The 24635-nt window shown below is 30.8% G+C and overlaps 2 protein-coding genes and 1 long non-coding RNA gene across 4 annotated transcripts; 2 read left to right on the top strand and 1 right to left on the bottom strand.

The window, feature by feature from the left end:
- Positions 1-382: 382 nt before the first annotated feature.
- On the bottom strand, positions 383-9223 carry LOC141460686 (transmembrane protein 272-like). 2 transcript variants are annotated; one of them, XM_074140945.1, is made up of 6 exons: positions 9002-9223; positions 8674-8803; positions 4444-4557; positions 2893-3015; positions 1780-1932; positions 383-946 (listed from the first exon to the last, which is right to left on the bottom strand). In XM_074140945.1, exons 1-6 carry the CDS (start codon positions 9044-9046, stop codon positions 723-725), a joined length of 789 nt encoding a protein of 262 aa, XP_073997046.1. In that variant the 5' UTR covers positions 9047-9223; the 3' UTR covers positions 383-722. The 2 variants fall into 2 exon arrangements, with proteins under 2 accessions (XP_073997046.1, XP_073997048.1); XM_074140947.1 differs by lacking the exons at positions 8674-8803; positions 9002-9223 and adding an exon at positions 5521-5637.
- On the top strand, positions 726-3055 carry LOC141460701 (uncharacterized). The gene is made up of 4 exons (XR_012462302.1): positions 726-869; positions 2069-2268; positions 2438-2521; positions 2932-3055. It is a non-coding gene; the product is annotated as an uncharacterized lncRNA (long non-coding RNA).
- A 313-nt stretch (positions 9224-9536) lies between the features above and the next one.
- On the top strand, positions 9537-23296 carry LOC141460662 (uncharacterized). Its single transcript, XM_074140892.1, has 10 exons — positions 9537-10549; positions 10663-10896; positions 10966-11350; positions 11459-11584; positions 11868-12065; positions 19583-20118; positions 20265-20478; positions 21388-21613; positions 21922-22107; positions 22610-23296. Exons 1-10 carry the CDS (start codon positions 10074-10076, stop codon positions 22972-22974), a joined length of 2946 nt encoding a protein of 981 aa, XP_073996993.1. The 5' UTR covers positions 9537-10073; the 3' UTR covers positions 22975-23296.
- The last annotated feature ends 1339 nt before the right edge of the window (positions 23297-24635 follow it).

Here is a 24635-nt window from a genome sequence, read left to right as displayed (position 1 = left end):
TTTGAATGATCGCACATTTAGAGCTAAAGAAACTTTGTAATTCATTATTACCAAAAAATTACCACACCTGTAATTCATTCGTTTAACTCTAGAGCACAACTCCATTTTGGTATGGAACAAAACTAGATTAATAATTATTTCTTTTATTTTATTAAAGGTAACTTTTGCTTGAAAAGTATAAAGAAATGTATGGTCATTATTTTCTACTAATTTCTACTAAGGAAAGAGTATTTTATAAAAAACAAAGAATTTTACTTTCTTAAATGTTTTTCAAAATTTCGTTCTAATAAATCAAGGTACTATATATAATCGAATTATTATGCAGTCTCCGAAATTTATTTATACAATATACATATGTTTACTAAAAAAATTATTAAAAAAATATACTCAAATTTATTTATTCCCATATATAAATATATTTTTTTTAACCAAATGGCACAACGTCACTCAAAAACTGTGGTCATATAACAAACAAAAAAAAGCACAGAAGATGATGGCCAAGATCCTTTATAATACAGATTCTTGTAATCAGCAACAATAGATAGGATTGCAGAGCGTTAACAAACCATTATTAGCAATAACATAATGGTTAAGCCGTTGCAAAAAAAAAGAATTACATGTATGTATGTGTTTATATACGTACATTAATTTTTTTTTTTTGAGCAAAAAATAAAATAAGAAGTTATCATTTAAACAAAATATTAACTTGTTACAAATAAAAATCACTCCTGTATTGGCTGAGACTCACGATCTTCAGTAAACCTTAGATTACGTGCACAAGCGATTACACACAGGCTAACTGAACATAGGCACAAAGTCATCATGATGAACACAATATATATGACGGTAATCTGCCAAAATGCAAACAGGTAAACAGTTCTATTACAATATGTTCCACGTTTTGGTTCAAAGTTTGGTTTATATTCACTGTACACCCAATATGAACCTGCAACAAGTTTTATTTATATGGTTTTCATTTTTTTATTGATATCAAATTTAGCAAGAATATGCTGTTTTAACTAGTACGGGTAGGTTTGTGATAGTGTTTACTAGTGCACACTAGTAAGTTTAGATCCCATCGCTACTTTATATTTGTACCGACAAATATTGTTAATAAAAATGTTAATAGAGAATAGACCGAAGCTACCGAAGCACTTCGAGGTGGAAGCATCTGCGCCAAAAGTGTCGTAAAACCATTTACTCCTTTACTATTATAAAAAAACTGTAAATAAAATGGTTACTACAATGATGACCGCTAACGTCCTGACGCCTGGATACTCCATAACAAAGGGTAAAATAGGCTATGGAGATTCTTATTCCATGAATTCGATTGGTTGCTGCTGAAGTTCCTGAAAGTAATCCGATGAGAAAAACCACTCAAGGTATCAGATATTTATTAAAATATTCGCTCAGTATCGGGAAGAATATCGATCTACTAAATCTCGATTAAATTTCATTGCAAAAAAAAAAAGAAAACAGCAAATAGTCGGCAATATCCGCAGAAACCAAAATTGTTAAATCCTTTATATTAAACTAAGAGAAATTTCTCTACGCTTGCTCCTTAGGAAACCAGTGAGGGTGCTATTTAAGGACAAGAAGTGTATGTAATGCAATAGATACATCTCCGCTTGCTTGACAATGACGTTTAGGAACCACCGTATTATTTTGGTTTATTTTGTAAAGCATGTGGGTGCTTAAAAGCGATATAAAGTACGGAGATGTTTATACATACAAACAAGTACAATTACCATGAATTTATTTATTTATTATAATTCTTACCTAAAATAAACCAAATAAACATGAAACATGATAGAAGTGATTGAACTGTAGAAGTCCTTTCTGCTCTTTCCTCTTCGTTATTGGCATTTCTGTTATGTCCTCTTTTAATACGGCAATAAAGTTGTAAAATCTGTTTCAATATTCCAAAGAAACCTAAAACGATTTTTATATAAGATAGATTGGATTATAGTAAATGTGTATTACACAAAACAAATGTACTAAAGTTAATGTGTAAATTTTGAATTTTTTCATTAAAAAAAAAATACGAAGCATTTAATATGTGTTTTAGCTACGAGGAAGCGAAAGAAAATACTAAATTAAGAGTAAGGCAATCTCCCAAATAAAGACAAAGGGCACGCAAAAATTACAAAGGCAATCTCCTTTTAGGAGTTCTTAGCTAAGTACATCAAAAATAGTTCAAAACTGCGTAAAGGATAGAGATGAGGGATCGTTGAGATAAGAGCAACACACGTTATCGCAGCGAAAAAAGTACGTAAGATTTCATCTTTGTCGTGAGACAAATTTCACAGAAAATTACATAGATACGGAAAGGAGTTTGTTCTTTTGACCCACACAAAGTTAAACGTTTTTTTAAGTTTATTGCGTTAAATTTAGAACCTGTACTACATTCCAGTCATAATTCTGAATTCTTTTCTAGGACTAAAGATAAATGAATACAAAATTGAGCAAAAAGGTTTCTATTCTTTCCTGACCAACCCAAAAGAACAAAAACATAATACAGGTAGTAACCAGTTTATGGAAAATCGTGAAAAATATAAATAAATAAATAAATTGTCAGTAGAGTGTTGCTGCAACTAATAAATTTTGACTAAATCCTTAATGTGATATATTGATGGCAGTGTACGAAACAGACTTTGAAATTTCTGGGAATTTTCGTTTTTGAGTTATGCTGTTACACCTGGATAGCTTTCTTACTCAACAGGGTGGCCCTTAAAACATAAACTTTCGGCTAAAATTCGAATTTCACTAAACCAGAATCTAATAAATACTTCTAATACAAAGTAAAAAGTTATTTTTCGATGTTTGTTCACACAATCTCTTTGGTATAAAGATAATAAGTTGTAAGTATTATGAATATAAAAGTTTGCTTACCACCAACAAGTAAATACAGAGGTATATTGTTATTTACAGGGCAATCTGAAAGGTACATGCCTCCGACTATCATCATGGCGATAGGAATTACTATCGTTACTGCTATTAATATTGTACATCCAACTGCAACAAACAATTCGAAAATATATTTAATGATTTTATGCTTATGAGATATTTAATATCAGGATAAAGATGCTGTGTAGATTGAAAAAGGATTTTCTAGATCAGAAAAACAACCTATTATCTAGTATTTGCTATTAATTTATTCATTAAACTAATTTAAAAATTCTATATAACTTTTTTTTACATTTCAAAACTTTGCTACAAAAAATCTGTTAAAACACTCACGCGATATTCTATTGTCGTAATTTTGGTAAATTTTTGTAGAGAACATATTTAGTGTGAACAAAAAGTAGTAAATGAGAAAGAGAAAATTCAATAACTTTTTCACAAGTTAAGATCGTTTTCGCCAATATTCGATAGTTTCTCTTCAATTTCTCATGAAAAGAATCTCATATTAACACTCACATGACTTTTTCCTACCATAATTTACGAATGTAATTGAATTTTATTATAACTTAGAATGGCATAATAAAAAGAAAAAAGAAGATCAAATTAATAATAGGACACATTCCCTCTGAACCAAACTATTAAATCAATTTGATTAATGAATGAAATTAAATTAATTCGGTGATTAAAATTAAAGTTCAATTAAATTCTTAGATTTAATCATAATTTTTTGGTTTGATTAACGATTACTTTTGAAATTTAGTTCACTAATTAATTTTCATATGATTAAAAGTACGATTAATTTCGCCCATTAAATTCTGATTAAAATTTAAAAAAATTTAATCAATTAAATTTAAGATTAAATTGTATTTTTAATCAGTGCCCATCTCTGATGCAAGACTACCAAAGTAAAATACTCAGTTTGATACACTTACCTTAATTAAGAAAAAGAGAACACTTAAATGAGCAGTTATAACTTCAAAGGTCATAAGGTGGATTGCATTTAAATTACTGGTAATGTTTAATGTTTAAAGATAAATTCTGACGTGTTCTACCAATTTGACGGCAAGAATGTCCATTCTAAGCTATCAAGTTAAATGTCCCTGAGACTAATTACGTCCGAATTTTAAGGCACAAACTAACAAGTTCCAGTGATTTAAAATGTGCGCCTTCAAATTGGTAATCTATCAATAATAAATTAATTAATAAACTGTTTTAATTGTAAGCAATTTTTAACAATATTGGGACATTTACCGCACAGAATCTCCGAAATTACTACTGAGATATTCGGCCTGATCAAAAAAATTTTATTCTTATAAAGTTATAAATCTAAGTTGTAACACCTTTAAGTTGCAGTCCAAAAAAGGCATTGAAACTGATGTTATTTGGCACCTTTTGTAAAAACCTGTGAATTTGACTAAGGTTCAGAATGATAACTATCAAAAACTGTTACTGCAATAAATGAAAACCATTACGATCATGCCTTAAAACGCGTAATATATAAATAAAAACAAAAAAATCAAAGTAAAAAAAAATTGTTACCTGTCCCAGCTAAAAGAAGAATTATTTTCTTGATAAAATCTAAGGTACCACTCGATTCTTTGTGTACTTCTCGTACTCTACCAATTACTGACTCGTATGTAGGAGGTGGTGCAGCTGAAATCAAATTTTTATAAATTATATTTATGTTTTCTAAAACGTTGAATATAATAGCGGATGTTGCAGAGCATAAAAATTGCAAATTGTCTCAAAAGAGTACTTAAACGCTACTTGTGATTAAGAAAGCCTACAATTATTCAATTTTTCTTGAAACGTTTGCCTTACTTATAAAGTACTCTCACAACATTAAGAAAAATAAGAGCAAAGATAAATGGGAAATGGATAACTAAACTCTTGTCATAAAAAATTTGTAATAAAACAAATTCTTTTCTCTCTCTCTCTCTCTCTCTATCATATATATAAAGAGAAAATAAAAATTAAATAAAACAATAAATGAGACGATAGGCCCAAAAATTTGAAGTGCTTTAATACAAAACAGTAAAGAAATCCACTGATTTCCGTGGGTTGAAACGTTTGTTGTTATCTTATGTAAAGAAATAAATTCATAAAAATAAGAGAAAGATACCAAAATTCTAGGTTATAACTAATAATCAACTTTGTCATAAAGTAGCTAACCCCTATGCAAAGCAAAGATGAAGAAGAAAGTTAGTTAAATCTTCGAAATATTAGCGAACTGTTAAAAACAACATACATTTGTCATTTTTACATTTTGACTTAAGCCAAAAGCCGAGAATAGCGATTTTAAATGCCACAATAGCCGAGAGGTTAGAGATGACGCGCGCAAAACTAAGTTGTACTGGCTAAAATTGGGGTACTGGCTTGGTCTTGGATTTTATTTAATCGTTTACATGAGAAATTTATAGTTTGCTGGTCGCCTTCATCCAAGACAGCAGTTTGGTATTCGCGTTTAAAGCCCGCCTGAAAAAATAGGTATTACTTTACTTTTTTACTATTTGCCATTTTTAATAAAACCAATATTAATGTAGGAAATTCTGTAAACAGTACCATTCGCAAGTCAACTATTCCAACAAACATGAAAAACAACTTTTTAAAAATTACCCCGTTGTTGCTGTTCGTGCAGATGTAGAGTGGGATTTTGAGAAGGCATTTCCATTGTGCTCGATTTCAACTGAGCTTAAACTACACCAATGCTAGGAAAGAACAGTGTAAAAGTGGCGATCCAGTCATTAGAAACTATCCATCAAAAATCCCCACCTAAAACGACTAATTGCCTACCTTTTAACCAAACATTGGTTCTCTGTATGTACCACTTTAAAAGAATTCCTCTTTTCATCTATTAATACTAAAACAACTGTTTTCATGTAAATGTCAGTTTTTTTCACATTTAAAATATTTAAATATTTCCTTTTTTCTAGAACCAAATAATAATTGTTCCCTATTTTCATTTTCACTGTTGCATAAAAATTATTGGGTTGATCCTATATTAGTGTTTTTCCTAACTGTTTACTGCAGCAAAGTTAATAGACTTTCATGAGGTGGTGGAAAGTTCTAAGTTTATAAAGCGCTGTCAGTTGTATTAAAGAGAGGACAGAATTAAACGAGCGCTATTAAACTGAGATTCATAAATCTTGGCCGAAACTAACAAAACTCCATAATTTTAATTTACATTTTAAAATTTTCGATTAGAATTTCCATTTGATTGCTCAATTTCTCAGAAGATACCTGTTTCATGGCAAATCAACAATTCTTCCCATTTCGAAGCCAAAGATAGATTACTAATCACTCAATTGTTATCGGGACATTCAAAGCTTTGCAAACCCGCTCATTTTATCTGATCCTTTGAGATCATATACTACAATTAGGAAGCTTAACCCAACACTCCCGTAAGAACCAATATCTTTACCTGGGACAATGAAACAAAGAAAAACTGCAGATCTAATGCAGGCAATGAGCTAACGAAGTTTAAACAAAAGAAGAATTTTTGTTAGGGAATTTAAATAATGAAAAAAATGGCATTTTCGGATATGCGATTTTTAACAAAAACTTATTTTCGCGACCCCATGAATAGATGAAATATAAAATCAAAACCTATTGCGATTTTTGGTACCACATTTCATTACTTGGAAGTCTGCACTTGGTAATCGAGTGACTCGAAACTTTTATTTCCCGTAAGAACTCAAAATTAAAAAAACACTTCCTCAAACTAGCGGTAAGCAAAAATAAAAAATTATTTTGTATTTTTCGTATATTAACTTGAAATTAAAATATTCGTAATTCTTTAATAATAATTGTTCCTTCACCTTTAGTTTGCATGTACTATATAATTAATTTTTCATTGTTATTTTAATTAATTAATTATCGTAATTAAGAAAATAACTGTAATATTTTGCTATCGAATAACTAGAAGGAACTCAACGTAATTAGTTGACTAGGTTTAACGCTTTTATAATGGTTTAATCAAAGGATTAAAGGAAAATATGAATGCTACTTTGTTTAATAGACAATTGAAAATAATTAAAAATATTTAAACGTATTTCTTATAATAAGACAAGTTTCAAACTTAAACTTAGGACTGTATTTTAAATACAGCCTTACTTTAACCTCAAGGAATTAGAACACCGTTGTTGTGAGTTAATCAATACAACTTTTCTCAACACCTAACCAACTGGAAATCCCGTTGAGTACAAATCTACAGAGCAATAAGCTATGTATACTTACTAAAATTTCAATCATGCGAAGATTTCTGAGCTTTTTAAATAAAATATGGCACTAAATAATATAATTTCAAAATTGTGTTTAATAATTATTTTTCCCGTTATAATTTAAATTGGGCTATAAAAAGTCAAAGCGCTGCTCGGTGCTGGTCGAACTCGAGCCTTGTAGCCACATTATTAGCACTCTATGTGGTCAGAAGAAGATATAATTAATACTTTTACTTCCTCAATTATCTGACACCACAGTAAATGATAAAACATATCTGACACATAAAGATGAATAATATAACACATAACCACCGCAGTTGATGCACCGCCACCAAAAAAAGGTATTTTAAAATTAGAAATTTATGATGCATCTTTTATTAAACAAGTGACAAATTCACTTGTCTGTACGTATTCATTGAGCATAGCACTAATAATTGTTTTCCCCCTAAGTGTAATGGGTGTTAATTCATATGGTGGATGCTCTAGTTATGTCATTACATCTTTAACATGAATTCTCTTACTGATTAGGGAACAAATATGGGAGCACGAAAGAGGAAGACAACAAATTGTTATTTATTAGACTTGCTGGACCAAGCCAAAGAAAAGCAAAAGACGTTTAAAGAAACAAAGCAGCCGTTTTTTTACGCTTTTTTCAACTATGGGAAAACGTCTCTAGTATTCTTGTAGTGTTCTACCAAAGGGAAAATAGTTTCTATTTTTAAACTAAGCTTAACTATGTAAGGTGAAGGAACATTAGAAAAGTTAGCAAATTAAATTGAAAACTATCTGAACAAGATGGACAGAAATCATTACAGCTTAATCAGACGCTTAAGTTTCGTCAGCCTGTCAAGAGCATTACGATCATTCGAATGGCCGTCCAACATTTGGGGTTCAACCCATTCTAACTATTTTTTGGCTGTTCTCATAAGGCATAATGCTGAGCCACAAAAAGGTTTTGGTCCAGTGAAAGCTCCATGGGACTTCTTCCGAGCCAACCAATCTGCCGGCCGATATCTCTAATGCTTGGATGCTCACACGAACCTTACATTGGCTACCGATTCTCGCCAGGATCTGCAAGTGTACTTACTAGCTTCGAGTAGGTTTCCAAAGACTTGATAGCCAATAGAACCGTCTGACTATAGTGAAAATGACTCTGGAATTAAATATCTTATGACCTCAGAAGAATAATTCTTTAATAAGTTGTGAATAAATAAGTATTTCAATCCTTCAAGTAAACAATTCTGTGTTTTACCTACTAGTCTTTTCTTTTTCTAAATGCCTAAAATTTTTCACAGTTTTAAGATTAAGGCTTATTTTTGTATGCTTAAGAAGTAACACATTAAATAGTGTGTTGTCTTAATTATTTACTGCTACTACTCAATTTGATTTAAAAAATAACAAACTGGACCAACTTTAAATAGGTCTTACTTAACACTTCTACTTATGAACTAATTGGAACTACTAGTCAAAATATAATAATTTTTATTTTTTATGAAGTAAAGAGATACTACTAAATATAATAGAATTAAAATGATTAAATTAATTTTACCAGCGGGATCCATTGCTTCTTCATATGTTGGAGGTGGTCCTCTTTCGGTACCTTCCACTGTAAAATGTATCCTTTCGAGATAGGCAGGAGGATATTCTCTATCCGATGGAGAATCATTATTTGAAGCATCCTACAAAAGGAATGTAAATTTATATTATTTTGCAATGTATGATCAAAACATTCGTTTGAAGATATTCAACTAGAATTTAAACATTCTACTTAGATTACAAGCGAAACGCAATTTCTAATGTGATATTTTTATTTCATAAGTTTCAAAAATTTCAAATAGTTCAAGTTTTACAGTAACTGTTAATAATTTAATACATACGTTTGTAGATTGATCCAAATTCACAATTATTTCTTTCGTTGCCATTCCTTACCTACCTTGCTTCTAAAGGTTTTCCCTTCTCTAAAACTTAAAATCTTATCAGTGTTGCCATCGAGAGTGTACTTGTTATTGCTTTCCTAACCTTCTAAGATTATTTGAGCAAAGCTCGTAACCCGCTATTGTCTTTCGACTACTGAAAAATTAATGTTTTAGAAAGTATTTTCGAAAATTAAAATGTTTTATTGTAAAATTAATTGATTTTATTCGTTCATAAAACGTTAAATCATTTAACGAATTTTATTAGGTTTGTAACAATTTAATAATTCCCGAAAATAGAATGTTTTATTTTTTCTTGCACCAAATGTGTTCCCACTTAACTCGAGAGAAACTGTAAAGAAGAACAAACAAGTAGTTGAATAGAATAGTGTGTCAGCACTGAATGCGTTAAAAAATCTACATTTGACATAAACCAATTTCGTTTACATATCTTAAAAAAATATTTATACACAGGTTATCCTTCAATGATCCTTGAACTATATTTCTAATTAATTATTAGCAGCTTCTATTCTAGTTCAAGATTTGAATTTTGAATGGTTCAGTTTATGGTAATTCCAAAAGGAAGGTTATAAAGCAAAAAGGTTATCCTAGTTTTCCAGAATTGTTTTACATCAAGTAACCCAAATTTTTGGGTTTGTAGTTTGAATTTGTGTGTATGAATGGTTTAAGAATTTCGCATAATGAGAGCTTGATTCTTCATCAGTATTTTAAACATATCAAGATGTGAAAGTGGTCAAAAAGGTATTTAAACTGGAACTTAAAGAAGACATGCAGATTTATAATAACTCCCATCCGATTGCATTCCATCCTTAATAAATTACTACCAGTGAGTGTTTTTTTATTATTATGAATTTGACATATTCAAAGCTGGATTTCTTTTTTCATTCTTTCAAGAATTAGAAGACTGAATATTGATTAAAGAACGTCACAAAAAACCTATGAAAGTAATATCCAAAATCGAAGAAAGTACTGCTGAGTGTAGGGATTTACTGTGCCACTGGAAAGGTTTTACTGCATGACATTCCTGATGACAAACAAACCTAGGATGAGATGCTACCTCTTGATCATACGTTGCCTTCGTACAAAATGTTGCTTGCTAGTTTTTATATTTGGTTTTGTTCTACTAATAGGAAAAATTTATCAGCAACGCAAGTCTGCCCTCGCAGATAATACCAGAAATAACGAAGAATATGACAGTATTCAAGCTGCTGAAGAAAAAAAACCATTTGTGCCAGGATTATTTCTGCAAAAGTTTAAACCACAAAATGTTAGTTACTGTCAGTTCGGTTTTGGCCTTCCAGATATTTTAGAATTGACCGATAACGATGTGAAATATACGCCCGAAATAGGTGCTGATAGTAATTATAGAATTGTTTACAACGTCCTGGTACCGAGTTATAACAGATCTGATGCTGACAGTGGTGATAAAGTAACTTATTGTACCCACGCCACTCCTGAGTTTATCTACTTCCTAGCTGAAGTACTTAAAAGGTTTGTAATGGGTTACAGCAATTTGATAAACTAATCTAAAGCTTATTATAACGAGAAAGTTTGTTATGATAAACATCTTTTCTATTTAAAGAGGCTTTTTATTTTGCTTCCAGGTGGGAGGGTCCACTTAGCATTGCGACTTATGTACCTGGAACTGATGCTTCACTGATGGTATGTCTTCTGGAAAGACTGTGTTCCTGCCTTCCAAGCATGAATAGGGTTGCTCTCCATTTCATTTTCCCCATCAACTATCCTCCTCAACTTTCAGCTTGCCCTGCTGCTCTTCTCATGCCTAAAGACTGCACGACACCCTCTGTACTAATTACTAAGAAATTGTACACATTCAGGTTGGTTTGCGGATGAAGTTCTTAAGTCGGTATTTATTAAGGGATAAGCTTTTGGTAATTTTGTTGCAGGTCTCGAATGGCACTTACTTATCCAGTAAACGTAGCTCGTAATGCAGCACGTTTTTCTGCACAAACATCATTTATATTAGTATCAGATGTTGAACTTTTACCTAGTCGAAATCTAGTCACAAATTTCATGAAAATGGTTCATTCAATGGAAAAGAAAAGTGGAATGTCTTTTCAAAATTTTGCAGATAAATTGGTGTATGTAATACCAGTATTTGAAGTAGTAGCGAGTGATGTGGTACCTGATGTAAAATCTCAATTATTGGAAATGTACGCACAAAATCGTGCATTTTACTTTCATCGTTGGGTTTGCAGTCATTGTCAGCGTTTCCCTGGATTACCTCGATGGTTGCTTAAGAAGTCACCAACAACAGATGACATAATACAGGTGAAATGCTTTGCACTGCATTGTATTCCAATCATGTAGCAAATGATTAAAACATAACAATTCATAATAAATATAATAAATTCGTATAGTCATTTTTCTGTTCTACAGCCATTCTTCGTAGTTCGTCGTGAATTTCCATTCCATCGATGGGAACCTGTGTTTATTGGTACTAATACTGAACCACTTTATAGCGAAGTCCTGACATGGGAAGGCCAGCAAGACAAAATGACACAGGTACCATGTGTAACTCAATTATTCTGATTTAATAATATTTCAAATATTTAACCAAATTTGTAGAAAAAGTAATTTTATTTTTGTCGAAGATATGTTGAATTTCTATTAAACTTGGCAGAGCTTCCTCTCTCACTATTTATCATATTTCGTAGTAGGTTTTAATAAGCTTTCCAGTTGCTGTGGACCTTACATTTCTTTCATCTTTTTTATTTATATTTTGTATTTAACTGAAATTTGATATTTTATCTCTACTTTATTCGTGATCTTTATTTATTTGTTACAGATGCATGAAATGTGCCTGCTTAGATATCATTTTGTTATATTAGACGGAGCATTCTTGGTACATGCACCAGGTGTAAAAAGAAAAGCAGATGTGATCAGGGACAGTTGGCGTAGTAGGTTTCAAAGAGAAAATAGTTTGAAATATGATTTGATAATAAAGTCAGTGTCGGACCGTTATAAATACAACTCCAGATGTAAGGTACATTAATTTAAAAAAAAATATGTTGATTATTATTAAGAAGTAAATGGCTGTTTTTGTATTTACCATGTAATGTAGGCATTCATTCTCTAGTCATGTACTATTTATCAAAAGATGGTAAATTGCCATAAATCTGTGCATAAAATGATAGTGACTGATTCTGATTGATATCTGTATTCCGATCCTTTTACGGTTTACGGTTATGAGAATTTTGATCCTTTTTTTTCCCTTAAAAATAACAGGATATTATTATATTATATTAAAATTGTACTTACTTTCCTTCTGCTTCTTACACAATTCTTTAAAACATGCTTTAGGGTAGAAAATTAAGTTAAAGATAGCAACAAGTGTTTGAGTTTATATTCTTTTATTTATTATAAAGTTCTTATTATTATGGTTGTGATGTTGCTTATAGATATTTATTAAATAATTTTATTTTTACATTATTGTGTAAATTAAAATCATAAAACTCTAAAGAGGGCAAAATTAAATTATTTCTACTGCCAATAAATTATTGTAAGTGACTGGAATCATTGAATTATGCACATTTTTCTGAGAAATTGAAACTGAAAATTAGTTTTGAAAGGGGACGAAGGCAGAAAGTACCATTTTTTTAACTTAAAGGACACCCACTCAATAATTCGGATAGAAATTCCTAACTACCTCGTTCTACTTCAATTCTGTGGGCATTATTAATCTGTTATTATACTTTTTTTTTTACAAGATGCGTTTGATATAGATGATCGTGGGAAGCATATGTTGCTAATTTTATCACAGGCCAAGAATGCAAATAATATAAAATTAAGTATATCAGTAATATTGACCATTTGTGATGCCTATGAAAACACAAAATTTTGTATTTTTTTTGTACTTATACTGCGAAGTGATTGCAATATTCCAGAACTTGGCAATGATTCCTTTACTTGTACGTGTTTTCAATACTCAAGACTTTTTCACTGCTACCATGTGGTTAGTTAGCAGAAGTCTCGAGCAAATCAGTTGTAGCATCTTCCTATCTACGCGCGCTAGACTAAAGCCAATGTATATCTGGGATATATCATTCCTTTCCTTTGCATATTTTCAAAATATGATTTATTCATTTTCATTTATCATTCTTTACTTTGGATAATATTCGTTCAATAGGCTGTAATTCTTTGGTCTATGTTAATTGTAAATCCGATCGACCCTGTGGGATGTCCTTATACTTGCATTTGTTTTCTCGTGTGACTTGTTGAAAACTCTCCTTTCTCAACAGGTGTCCGTTTGAAAAGAATGGAGACTAGAGGTATTATTATACCCCTATTTGTTTTTACTGCTTTATTTAAGGCGCACATGGTGAAGGGAGGAACGTACTCGAATTCATTTTCTTTTAGAATTGTTGGTGTAGGTTGCATTTTTTAAAGAAATATTCCCTAGCGATCTCTGCTTTGGACGATTATTATTTGAAGATACATACGTATAGTGTGTAGACGTTTATCACTGTTTTATTTTGTTATTTCGTACTTAGTGTTCGCTCCAAGTCTAGTCTGCTTCAAGTCTATTATAAGCCAGTTGTATTTTTAATCCTCTTTTTCTATGAGGTTTCATATAGGTCTACTTCCTTAGGCTTCCCTCTTAGGCTTTGTGCTTTGCATGGCCAACTTATTGCCTGTCATTATGATGGCATTTCTGAACCATATAAGACGATTCTCTTCGATAATTATTTCTTCTGGATCCAATTTCAGGTTAGATCTAATTACAGAATTCTTCGTACGTTCCAGTAATTTTTTTCACATACTAGTATTTTATTTATTTATTTTTAAATGTATTTTATCTTTGATTTGAAGATTTTTTTGGAGGGGGCGCGTCAATATTAGGTCATTGGTGCGCGTAGCTTTTTTCAGTGCACCCCAAACGGGCCTCCGGACAGTGTTCTCTTGTTACAGACAACGCTGTACATCACTCACCGGACATTGAGCTGTAAGAAGCTCCTAGGAAGAGAAATTCTAAGGACTAGCAGCTGGATTCTTCAGCTAATCCCATCCCATAAAATGAAAGTTATGTTAGAATAGGTTAGTTTAATTGGTTAGGTTATGAAAGTTTCACAAGGTGTTAGAATGCTTGCGAAGTGCGATGAAAGGATTCCAATTTTAACAAGTTGTAAGGTACTTTGTGGTGGTGGGGGGGATGACTACTGTCTGTAAAAGCAACTGTTTGAAGTATTAAACTTAATGAGATGAAGTTATTTTTTATTTTTAAGATTTTAGTTATCTAATCTGTAAAGAACTGAGAATGAAAGAATAATTTTCAAGAAATATGAACAATTAATCAGTTACGCGTCTTAATCGTAAGTGAGCGATCGCGGAACTTTCTCTTATCAATAAATGTGAGTGAAAGAGAGTTCAGTCACAGTGAGATGATGGAAATACCTTCTAAAGTACCCTTCATTTCGGTATTAACCGTCCGTAAAATAAAAATATATCTATGACTATTCTATTCCTATTCCCTTGAGTTAATTTGAATAAGTAACTACAATATCTGAAGATGCTTACCTTTATGATTACGGATGTACATTCTGAAATTAATTAAACGAGAAGGTACAGACTGCAATATAGTAGATGTTTCAGGTTTAATCAAAAATAAATAAGTACATCGACGCATAAGGATCTTGGCGTTTTAATTTGTAATGCATAAATACTTTGTCTCCTTGTATTACTGTCAGCTACATATCTGGAAAAACTTAATATTTGTTCTTTCACAACTAAAAAGAGAAGATACGACCCAGATCCTTCTTTTGGAGGCCATGAAACATCTTCCATTCCTTTTCCCTACCACTATTGTTGTTTAATTGCCTTGTATGACTTAGTGGTACTCCAGATTTTTTCATCAAATAAATGAATTTATTTCTGTGACTTTCCAATCGCTAAGATCTTCTCAATACTTAATTAAAAACCTATCCAGAGAAATTAAGCCAATTATTAGGAGCTAAATTCTTTTGGTTTACGAAGTGTTTTTATAGCAATTCTAGGTTTTCAGAATTTCATACCGTTTTTGTATTAGGTTTCTTCTTGTGTATTTCATCTCCAAAGTTAAACTAAATTACCGTCCAAAATATGGTTGTTTCGGACCGACAACAGAAAAATTTAAAATGTTAAAACAGTTAAATTCAAATGTTATCAATTCTTTGAAGATTAGCATTAAGTAGGTATTAATTTTTAGATTGGATAATAAAGTAAAACACTAGTGGGCACTTGTAATAAACTAGAGCGACATTTTTTTAATTGATTAAGTTACACAAGAAAATATTTTTTTAAATATAACAATTGTAAAATTCTTTAACTTTCTATATTATTTGTTTACTAAGGAGGAAAAAGTTTCAATTTTTAGGCAGAATATGGAATTAACAACAACTTCATATAATAAGGCTCTCTTAAGTAGATTAAAGTTAAGGAAGATTTAAAACTGCGAAATAAATCTAATGCATTAATTTTCTTTTTAACTAGTTTCACTTTAAGGGGTATTTTTTGTTTTTAAATAAAATTTATGAGGTTTGTTGACATCGTTCTCTGTACTTGATAATGAAAAATACAGTTCAATTGACTGCTATCGTATTATTGGGACCATATTAAAAAAAAGTCACTTTCTTTAAAAAATGTTTTAGGGCTATTAAATTTTTAAACGATTTCGCCTTCGACTAATTGATAATTATATTAATGTCTATTGGACGGCTTAATTTATAATCGGAGTGAAAAATCCGAGAAATTATGAAGTTGTTATTGAAAAATCACTATTACTAAATTGGTGTTGTTTACAAAAATGTCAGTAATTTATTTATGACTTTTTTTATGTGCCATTATTTCAAAATTCGAATACTCACTTTTATTCTGCATTATTTTAGTGATTAAATGTAATAATATCTGAAGTAGCATTAGATTTATTTAACTTCCTTTTCTTGCCTTTGCCCCTCTAGCATTGTTTATTTTAAATACTAATAAATATTTTTATTTTGACGGTTCAGCAAGAACTAAAAAATTGATTGCTCTATCTGTGTTATTTATTTTTTAAAATGTATAAATTAATTATAATTTCGAAATGGGTGTATCCGCTAATTCATCCTTTTTTGTAAAAGTACTTTTCTATCTTTTTTTCCCCTAAATTTCACAGGTTAACTGATATTAAAATGTTACTCCTCTTGTTAGCCATTCAAAGTATGTTGAGGATTAAGTGAGAGTAGAAAAAAACCGCTCTGTATTGAGTGAACTACCTGCTTTCGGCCAGTGTTCTCTCACTTTACTGATCTCAGGCTTTGTCAGACACTGCAATATTACACTTGGTGATTGATATTTAGGAAGGATATAAATTTCGATTTTTCCTGATGTATTTGTTAACATAAAAATTTACTTATACTGCTTACATCGTTGCAGGTTTCCAATTATTAGTTACCGATAATTGTAGTTTTTTCCTCATCTCTCTTTTAAATTTTTAAGAAAAAATTTAACAGCTTTATAGAATCATAGCTAATGGTATTATTTATTAAAGTATTTTAATTTTTTTATAATATTCATACAATTTATACCTTTACATATTAATAAGTTTACAGTGTATGTATTGATTAAATTGTAATGCGTGTTTGGGATATAAGTTTTAAAAACTTTTATAATTTCTAATGAGTGACAGTTATGTGTACCTGGTACTTTCCTATCTCCTTTCTGTTTTGTTAATTACGTATCGATTTTGGTTCCTAAGAAATGTATTATTTTAAAAAATTATTTAAATATTTATTAAATTATTTCAATTTGAGAATAATTTTTACTTGGTAATGAATTACTTATGCTGTAGTTCCAAGAATTTACGTTACTTATGTGAAAAAAAAAAATTAAAGTATTGCGATGTTTTTGAAAATTATTACGTGTGATTATTTCGTAATACTCTACCTTCAGAGAAAAAAATATACTGATTTAGAGTTAAATGAAATAGATTTTTTTAAAAAATTCTATTGATTGAGGTCAACTTCTCTAGGGAAAAGAAAGGGTTTCATAAGCTTGGCTGATTAATCAGTTCGATGGTGCGCCTTTCCTTGTAATCCATTTAGTTCAGCTTGCACACTAACTCAATTTGTGTGCATTCGCCGCACAAGTTGCTACTCATTTCCTTTTCAGCAAGTACACACAACTCCTTGATTGCCATCAATTTGAAGTATTTTTGTTGCACATTTATTTTTATTTTTCGTTCGAATTTACAGTTGTTTTTAGAACGTTGCTATTATTCTTGATTAAAACAGGTATGTTCCGTAATTTTTAATTCTTTTTTTTTATGTAAACATATTTTTATTATGAAAAATGTTAGCCCTAAAGCCATATTCAAATGTTAAATCAAATCAAAAGAAAAATAGAAAAGTTTTTAAATCCAGCAAAGTTATTGATTCCAACACAACTAACATTAAAGAACCAGCAAATGATTTGACCAATTTGCATAAGCATAGGAAAAAATATAAAGAACATAAAAATGATACACATTCCTGTACCCAAGCCACTACGAAATATGGATTGCGTAGGAGTACACAACTTTTAATTAAGGTATTGCAAAAGTTTAGTTTTTATAGAACACCTTTGCACACTGATAAATTAAAGTAAAAAAAAAAAAACATTCATTCAATTTTCTTCAATTCTTTTTCTTTTAAATTTATTTGGCAATGTTTTCTTTTCTGCACATTCCACAAAGAAAGGTAAAAGTAAACTTTTAAATAATTTTTTTAAGGGTTGATTATTTGATTTGACTGCTATCTTGTCAAATTTTGGAATTGTCTTGAGGTCCATTGAGTTCGAAAAAAAAGAAGTTATTTGTGGTAAATAGGCGTATGTGCACGTTTGATCAAATATCTCAAAAATCCATAATCGCAGGTAGCTCAAACTTTATACACTAACTTCTTTTAGGTATCAAAATGGGATCCGTCCACGCTAATCGCTCATCTGAAGAACTAGTGTACTCAAAGGGTTTTTTCAATTTTTTGAGATCTCCCCGAAGGAAGCTCACATTCTTGTACTTTAAATTTCGTATATATATTTAGTACAAACATGAAAATCTCTAAAACTTATTGAAACTGTCATTTTCTTAGTTTGTTAAAATTTTTATTTTATTTTATTATGGTTCTATTTGGTCATTATGCCCATTTTCCTAGTCAAATTCATATTTGAGCAATCTTAAGGGAGAGGTGGATTTAATTTCTCTCTTAAGTTCATTTCATTTTAAAATTCACCTCAGGATTAAATCTAATTCAAAAATGTAGATTTGAAGAACATGGCGTTGCCATGAAACTTTCTTGAAATTTCATAAATTGACTACTCTCGTCCAAGGAAACTATTCTTTTGTTTTAGGCTTTTTACGTAAACACTGATTTTAGATGGGTTTTGAGTGAGGTAGTAGTACTTGGGTTTCCTTCGTAAGTACTACTTTTGTGTACTCCATAGTTTTCACCATAAGTGTTAGTTCGATCAGATTCCGGAAAATCCGAAGAAATTACTATTACTAATTATCATAACTCTGAGAATTTTATAATTAAATTTTTTAATTTAGAATGAGAATATTTAATTAGATTTTTTCACTAATTTTTCTCTCTTGCTTTCAAGTTCTTCCTTTTATAAATCCTAAAAAGGTTTTTTTTTACTTAACTCTCTCACTAATACACTCTCTGCTTGCTACTTGCTTACTTCGTCAATTTATCTGGCTTCCTTCGAGGGTTTCCTCCATAAACAGTTCGTACTTAAAAGTTTTGTTATATAAAGAGGCCATACTGTCATTCTTTAGTCCTATCTATTTATGTCTTTAAAACGTTAAGGAAGCCCACATAATGTAATAAATATATTACATCTTTTGTTAACTTTAACCAAAGCTACGATTAAAGGAATGGAGCAAGTTCCTAGATTTGTAGGAAACGCTCTGGAATTGTGGAGATTACAATCTTGTTCTTGCAAAGGGTATAAATTAAAAAAACAATTGTTATTAAAGTTTTGATATCAGAAATCCTAAATTTTTGAATCGAAACTAGATTAGGGATTCAACTATTTTGAAAGTTTGTCTTTGAAGAAATAATATTGAGAAAATTGGATTTAACTCCTACTCCTAATTGGGTTTACTCCTGAGAGGTTTTCCCGCTCTAAAAACGCAGAAATCTTTGAAATTCAATGAAAATGAAGTGTGAAAAACACTTCACTACATGGGTCCATACATAAAATGGGTCTTAAATTTTAATTAGGAGAGTTAAATTTGTTACCGAAATTCCGAGTTAACATCAAAGCGGTGAAAACTTGAATTTGAAAATTTACCCGATTAAAATTTCCTGAAAGAGGTATGAGAAAATGAAAAAATTGCCTTTTTCCTTTTTTTTTATTTCAATTTGTTTTAGTTTTAGGTTCATATTTTCTTCTCATTTTTATTTTTGTTATGTTTCATTGCTTTTGTTTTATTTTAGCAGTGGCATGCCGTATGAAAGTTCCTAAACATAATGTAGAAAAGAAAAAAAAAAATTAATGTTTGTCCAGATAACAAATGGTAAGAACTGGAGAAGCAGTCGAACTCCAAGCCCTAGTAAATGTGCAACATCGTCTATGTCAGAACAGGGCGGTGAAATGGACTGTGAAGAAGGTGGTATAGAAATTGCTGAAATCGAAGGTAATTCTTCAGCAGGAAAAATGAAAAATTACAAACAAGCACCAGATACTGCAGCATCGTTACCGTCCGTGATTACTTGTACTGAATCTCCGCCTTTAAGTGAAGTACAATTAACTGAATCTTCTATAGCCCACGGTAACACTTCATCTGCTGTGAAAGAAGGAAATCATATTTTTGGACGAATTACTGAGAGGGCTGCTAAATATTTACCAAAAAAGTCAAACTTTGGTAAATTTTTTAGTGAAAAAGAGGCAGACATAAAGATATCAACTATTGACAGAGAGATGGCAAGACATACGCCTAAATTAAGAATAAATCATCACTATGCAACTGAATTATCAAATTCAGAATTAACAGATCGTCTTAGAAGAACAAAATTACCAACACCCGATGCAAATAACACTAGGTGAGACTGTTCTCAAATTTTAAGGTATTATCCCATCAGTAGTGAGCCTTTTCTAATATGGTCTCACTAAAATATTATGAATGAAATTGATAGAAAAAATGGCATTTTTAAACTATATTTTTCAATTGTTTGCATTTTTCAAATAGTAGGTATAAGTCAGTAGGATGTTTAGCAGTAGACTATCCTCCACATCGACTTTACTTCCTTCCAAGTGAGGACTGGAGGGACCCAGATTCAATAATTAATACTCTTGTCAGAGTCATACTAAGCCAGGTGGCACTCATAATATTTTTACTTTTATGGATTCTTTTTGGTGCACTGTTGTTTTATCTCACTGAAGGGCCATATGAATATAACGTTGTAAGTTATTTTGTAATTATTATTGTTTTTTAATAGTATTTATATTTTTTAATTTTTTACTTTTCAGGCCATTTTTCTAATTTATTGTCAATCTCGGGCAATTAATATTGTTAATCTCGGATTAGAATATTCGTATTATTATTTCGCCCTCTTCTACCCAAAAAGGTTTTACGAAGGCCTTTATTTTAACATTAGTCCATATCTTTCCTTTCTAGTATTCTTCCTCAGGTTTTTCTCTCAGGTTATCCTTCTTCTTTCTTGGGTCGAATCTCTTGGTCGAAGTTCTTGGCCTTAAACGCTCTATGGCGTGCTCTAATTTCACTCAATTTGGGTCACGTGCTTGAAAAAATGTTTACAGTTTCTTTAACTGATTCTTCTAAAAGCTAATGCTAATATGTGGAAATATTTTCTGTTATTAAGTCGTCTAACTTTATGATTCGTAAGCATTCTTGAAACAATTCTTAGGAGATACGTTAATGTATAAAATAGCAACGTCATTTGCATTATCTCTAAGAGTCTGCCGGAGGGTACTGTGATTTAAGAAACTGTTTAATATTAAATGGATTATCTAGTTAAGTGCTCCATAACTCTCACAGGTCTTGGGTTTCTTAAAGAGCGTCTTCAATTGTTGTCTGACTTTTGCGGTTGTGCTCCAGTTACGGAGATCCAAAAATATTGTGTATCTTTTGGCGCACCATAGCAATCAATTACGTTTTACGGGTAAAAGACCGTTATTTTGTAGGCAAACCAATTATGAACTCATAGTTTGTCACTTCCTTTATTTTGTTCTTTTGAGGCACTTTCTTCTGAGCAAATAATTATTAATCACAAAATATTTTCTGTTCAATATGTTCCTGAGTATTTCTTAGAATAAGTTTCCTAGAATACATTATATTTTCTTTCTCACAGGCATTAGAAACCGAGAAAGAAGAACGATCGCTGGCACTTTCTCTTGCTACAGATTTAAGACTAATAGATCCAGAAGAAAGTACTTGGAAAGATACCATTGATAAATATACAGTGTTACATCGGCAAATGGTAATGAAAAATGTTGAATCAAGTTATGGAAATCAGAAATTTTTCTGGACATACTCAGGAAGTTTACTCTTTGTTACATCTTTGCTCACAACGTGTGGTTTGTATACAATTTTTTTTTTCATTCTTTGAAAAGAAAACATTAATCATCGGAGAACAAGTAATTTTATCAAGTTGAAAATATAAAGACACTTCTAACTTTTCTAGAAGTTGTTCTTCTGGATCAAAAATGTCTTAAATCATTCTGCCTATTAAAATAAATGAAATGAAATTCTAATTTTTCTGTATGTTTTTACTTCTTTATCGATTAACATTTTTTCAATTCTTATGAGGAATTTAAAAGTGAAAATTCTTTTAACAAGAAAGTTGAAAAACAAATAATTTACAAACTATCTTAATTTATTTCAGGATTAGCGACACCTTTGCCAGCGACTGGAGGCGGTCAGATAGGTGCATTTGTATTCACCATCCTAGGTTTTCCTATGCACTTAATGCTACTTATCAATTTAGGAAGAACTATAGCTTTACAAGTACAAATTTTGGCAAAAGATATTGAAATCAAATTCTATGAATTGAGGCGGAGGATCAGTAATGGTAAGTGTTCCTCCTTAGTGAACTCTTTTCCTGTCAAAAAATCCACTCTATCCTTTTTTACTTGGCAAATATCTATTTTAGGGGTTATGCCCTCTTCAAGACTAGAAAATGTGTAGTTGGAATTAATCGACCAGTTTCGATTACACTGAAACCATTTGCAGGTGCTAAAATCAATTGTAGTACCATCAACCCTATTGATTAGTTTTAAACATCCATATAATTCGTTGCAACTTAAGGTGGTTTCATTTTATCCGAAACCGGAATATAGAAAAAGCTTTGGCTCGACTAATATAGTAAAAGAATATAAAGTGTGGACCATCATATCGATCACATTAAAATGTCTAAATATTCTTTTGGGTTTTAGAACTGAGAGAGTCTGAGCGCTTCAACTTTTACCCTAATTCTTTTTAGTGCACTTATTATTTTACACAAATTTGTTTGTAACCTTGTTATAAAATATTTCAAAAATTTGTATTGTCTTGTTTTCTTATTTTTTTTGCAGTACGTAAATTTGGAGAAGATTTGGGACATGATAAAGATAAATGGCCGGAAAACATTTTCGTGGAAGAATTCAAACCACCTGAGTGGTTATGTCATGTACCAATTTTGACAATTTTTTTATATTATTTATTCGGTGGTTTAATTTTTGGATCATACGATGATTTCTTCAGTTTTTGCGTATTTCCTGTATATTTTTCTAGTAGGAATTACTATTCAACAGATTTGGCCAGATTTGGCTATGCTTGTTATCTTGAATTATTTGCAATTTTGATAACTATTAATATTGCTCTATGGAGGGATTCCCCTTATGAAGGTTTTGCAAACATCGGTACCAGTCTTAAGTTTATGACCAATACAATGGACTAATATGAAGAGGAAGTTGAAATTAAAAAAAAAAATTGAAAAGCTCAATTACTTTGTGTCTCGATGTTTGGGTAAAACCTACATTCAAGTTTTCAACGAAGAGACATATGTACATAATTTATTTTTTTAAGGCCGATAATTTTTTGGATTATTTGACTAGTCTCTTTTACGTATGAATATTATTTCAACATAGAAACTGTGTATTTAGAATTGTTGAGAAACGTAGTAAGTTTTTGTTTCTTTGGTTTTGACCTGAACATTTTATTAATCTAAATCTTCTCTAATTTATTCAGAAACATTTTATAAATAAATGTATCTTTAATCAGTTTTTTTTATTATGTCACAGATATTACTATTCATGAGTTTATAAGTAATATGGCAAGAATGAAGAAAGTCATCAATTTTTTTAAACATTTATGTAGTTTAAAATTAGTTTTTTTTTTTTTTAATTTTCACATTAACTCTAAGGTAGTTGAGGCGCCTTGAGCCTTCCCAGTGTATGCTGACCTCGGGACAGTTTCTAAAGACAAGAATGCACATTTTTTTACTAGCTGTGGAGAAAAAGAAAAATCTAAGGGTAGATTTAAACCCATGATAATTTTTTTACTAAAAAAAAAAATCTACTCAAGGGATTCTATAAATAGTCCACTTTCAAGTTGAACATGCTACAAAAAATAAGATAGCCAATAAAATGCCACGCAGCAAGAAGATTTGAGTACATCTTTCACTGTCAATGAAACCAGATTGTTTGCGAAAAAACGTGCAGTTAATTGCGAATGTTTAATGATAAAAAAAAAAAAATAAGTAAAGTTATGTTTTTTTTGTTGTTTTTTTTCCAGGCGGGTTTTACATGCAAGTACCAAATTTCATTGGGGAGGTGAATAACAAATGCACTTTTCTGTAAGTTTCTCAAATAAAATACACTGGGAATCGAACCCAGTGTTATAATACATAGTTTTGCGCATGGCTTTCATAGCATCGAAGTACAAAGAATTTTAAAAGGCTATCAAACTTTTTTCGATTAAGTTTACATATCAGGCTACTGCCTGACAAAAAGGTACGAAGGAGAGCAGTTGGCACATTAGTTGAGTAAAGGAAAGGTCAGAAAAAGTGCAGTAAAAGCGATTAACTGGTTAAAGGTATCTTAATAGGTAGAAGAAATTAATGACCAAGGCAAACGTTTACTGCATAAATAAGAGACAAACGTCTGGGCAAGTGAAAGATTGATCTTAAAAGTACGCTACTCTTCTCTTTGGTTCAGGTCAGGAAGCAATAAGCTTCAAAACAGTGGAAATGCTGTAAGGTCAGATGTTAGAAAGTGTGCATATACTCACTGATAATTGATAATTACTTCTTTTAAAGTTTTGTGAAGATATATTATTAAAATATATAACGATTAAGGCTGCATGCAAATAAAAATATAAGAGAAAAATTAGTGTTACCAAGCAAGCCGTGACGTGTGGGCCTTGTCGTGAAGCACAAGAGCTATACAAGTTTTTTTAAGTGCAATAATTACCTTGAGAATATTGAGATGTAAAAATGTAGCTAAAATTATTAGTTTGTACAAAAGAATTTAGAACAGAAGTGTAACTCTCTTAAACGATTCTTTTTTTAAGCATATCTGCGGCTCCAAATGAGATAAGACCAAACCTTAAGGAAGAGTT

The sequence above is a fragment of the Rhodnius prolixus genome, unplaced genomic scaffold (genome assembly GCF_049639745.1).
Source record: "Rhodnius prolixus isolate KJV_2025 unplaced genomic scaffold, Rpr scaffold_6, whole genome shotgun sequence".
Taxonomy (NCBI): Eukaryota; Metazoa; Arthropoda; class Insecta; order Hemiptera; family Reduviidae; genus Rhodnius; species Rhodnius prolixus.
Note: the sequence above shows the minus strand (reverse complement) of the source record. Positions and strands in the feature narration are given on the sequence as shown.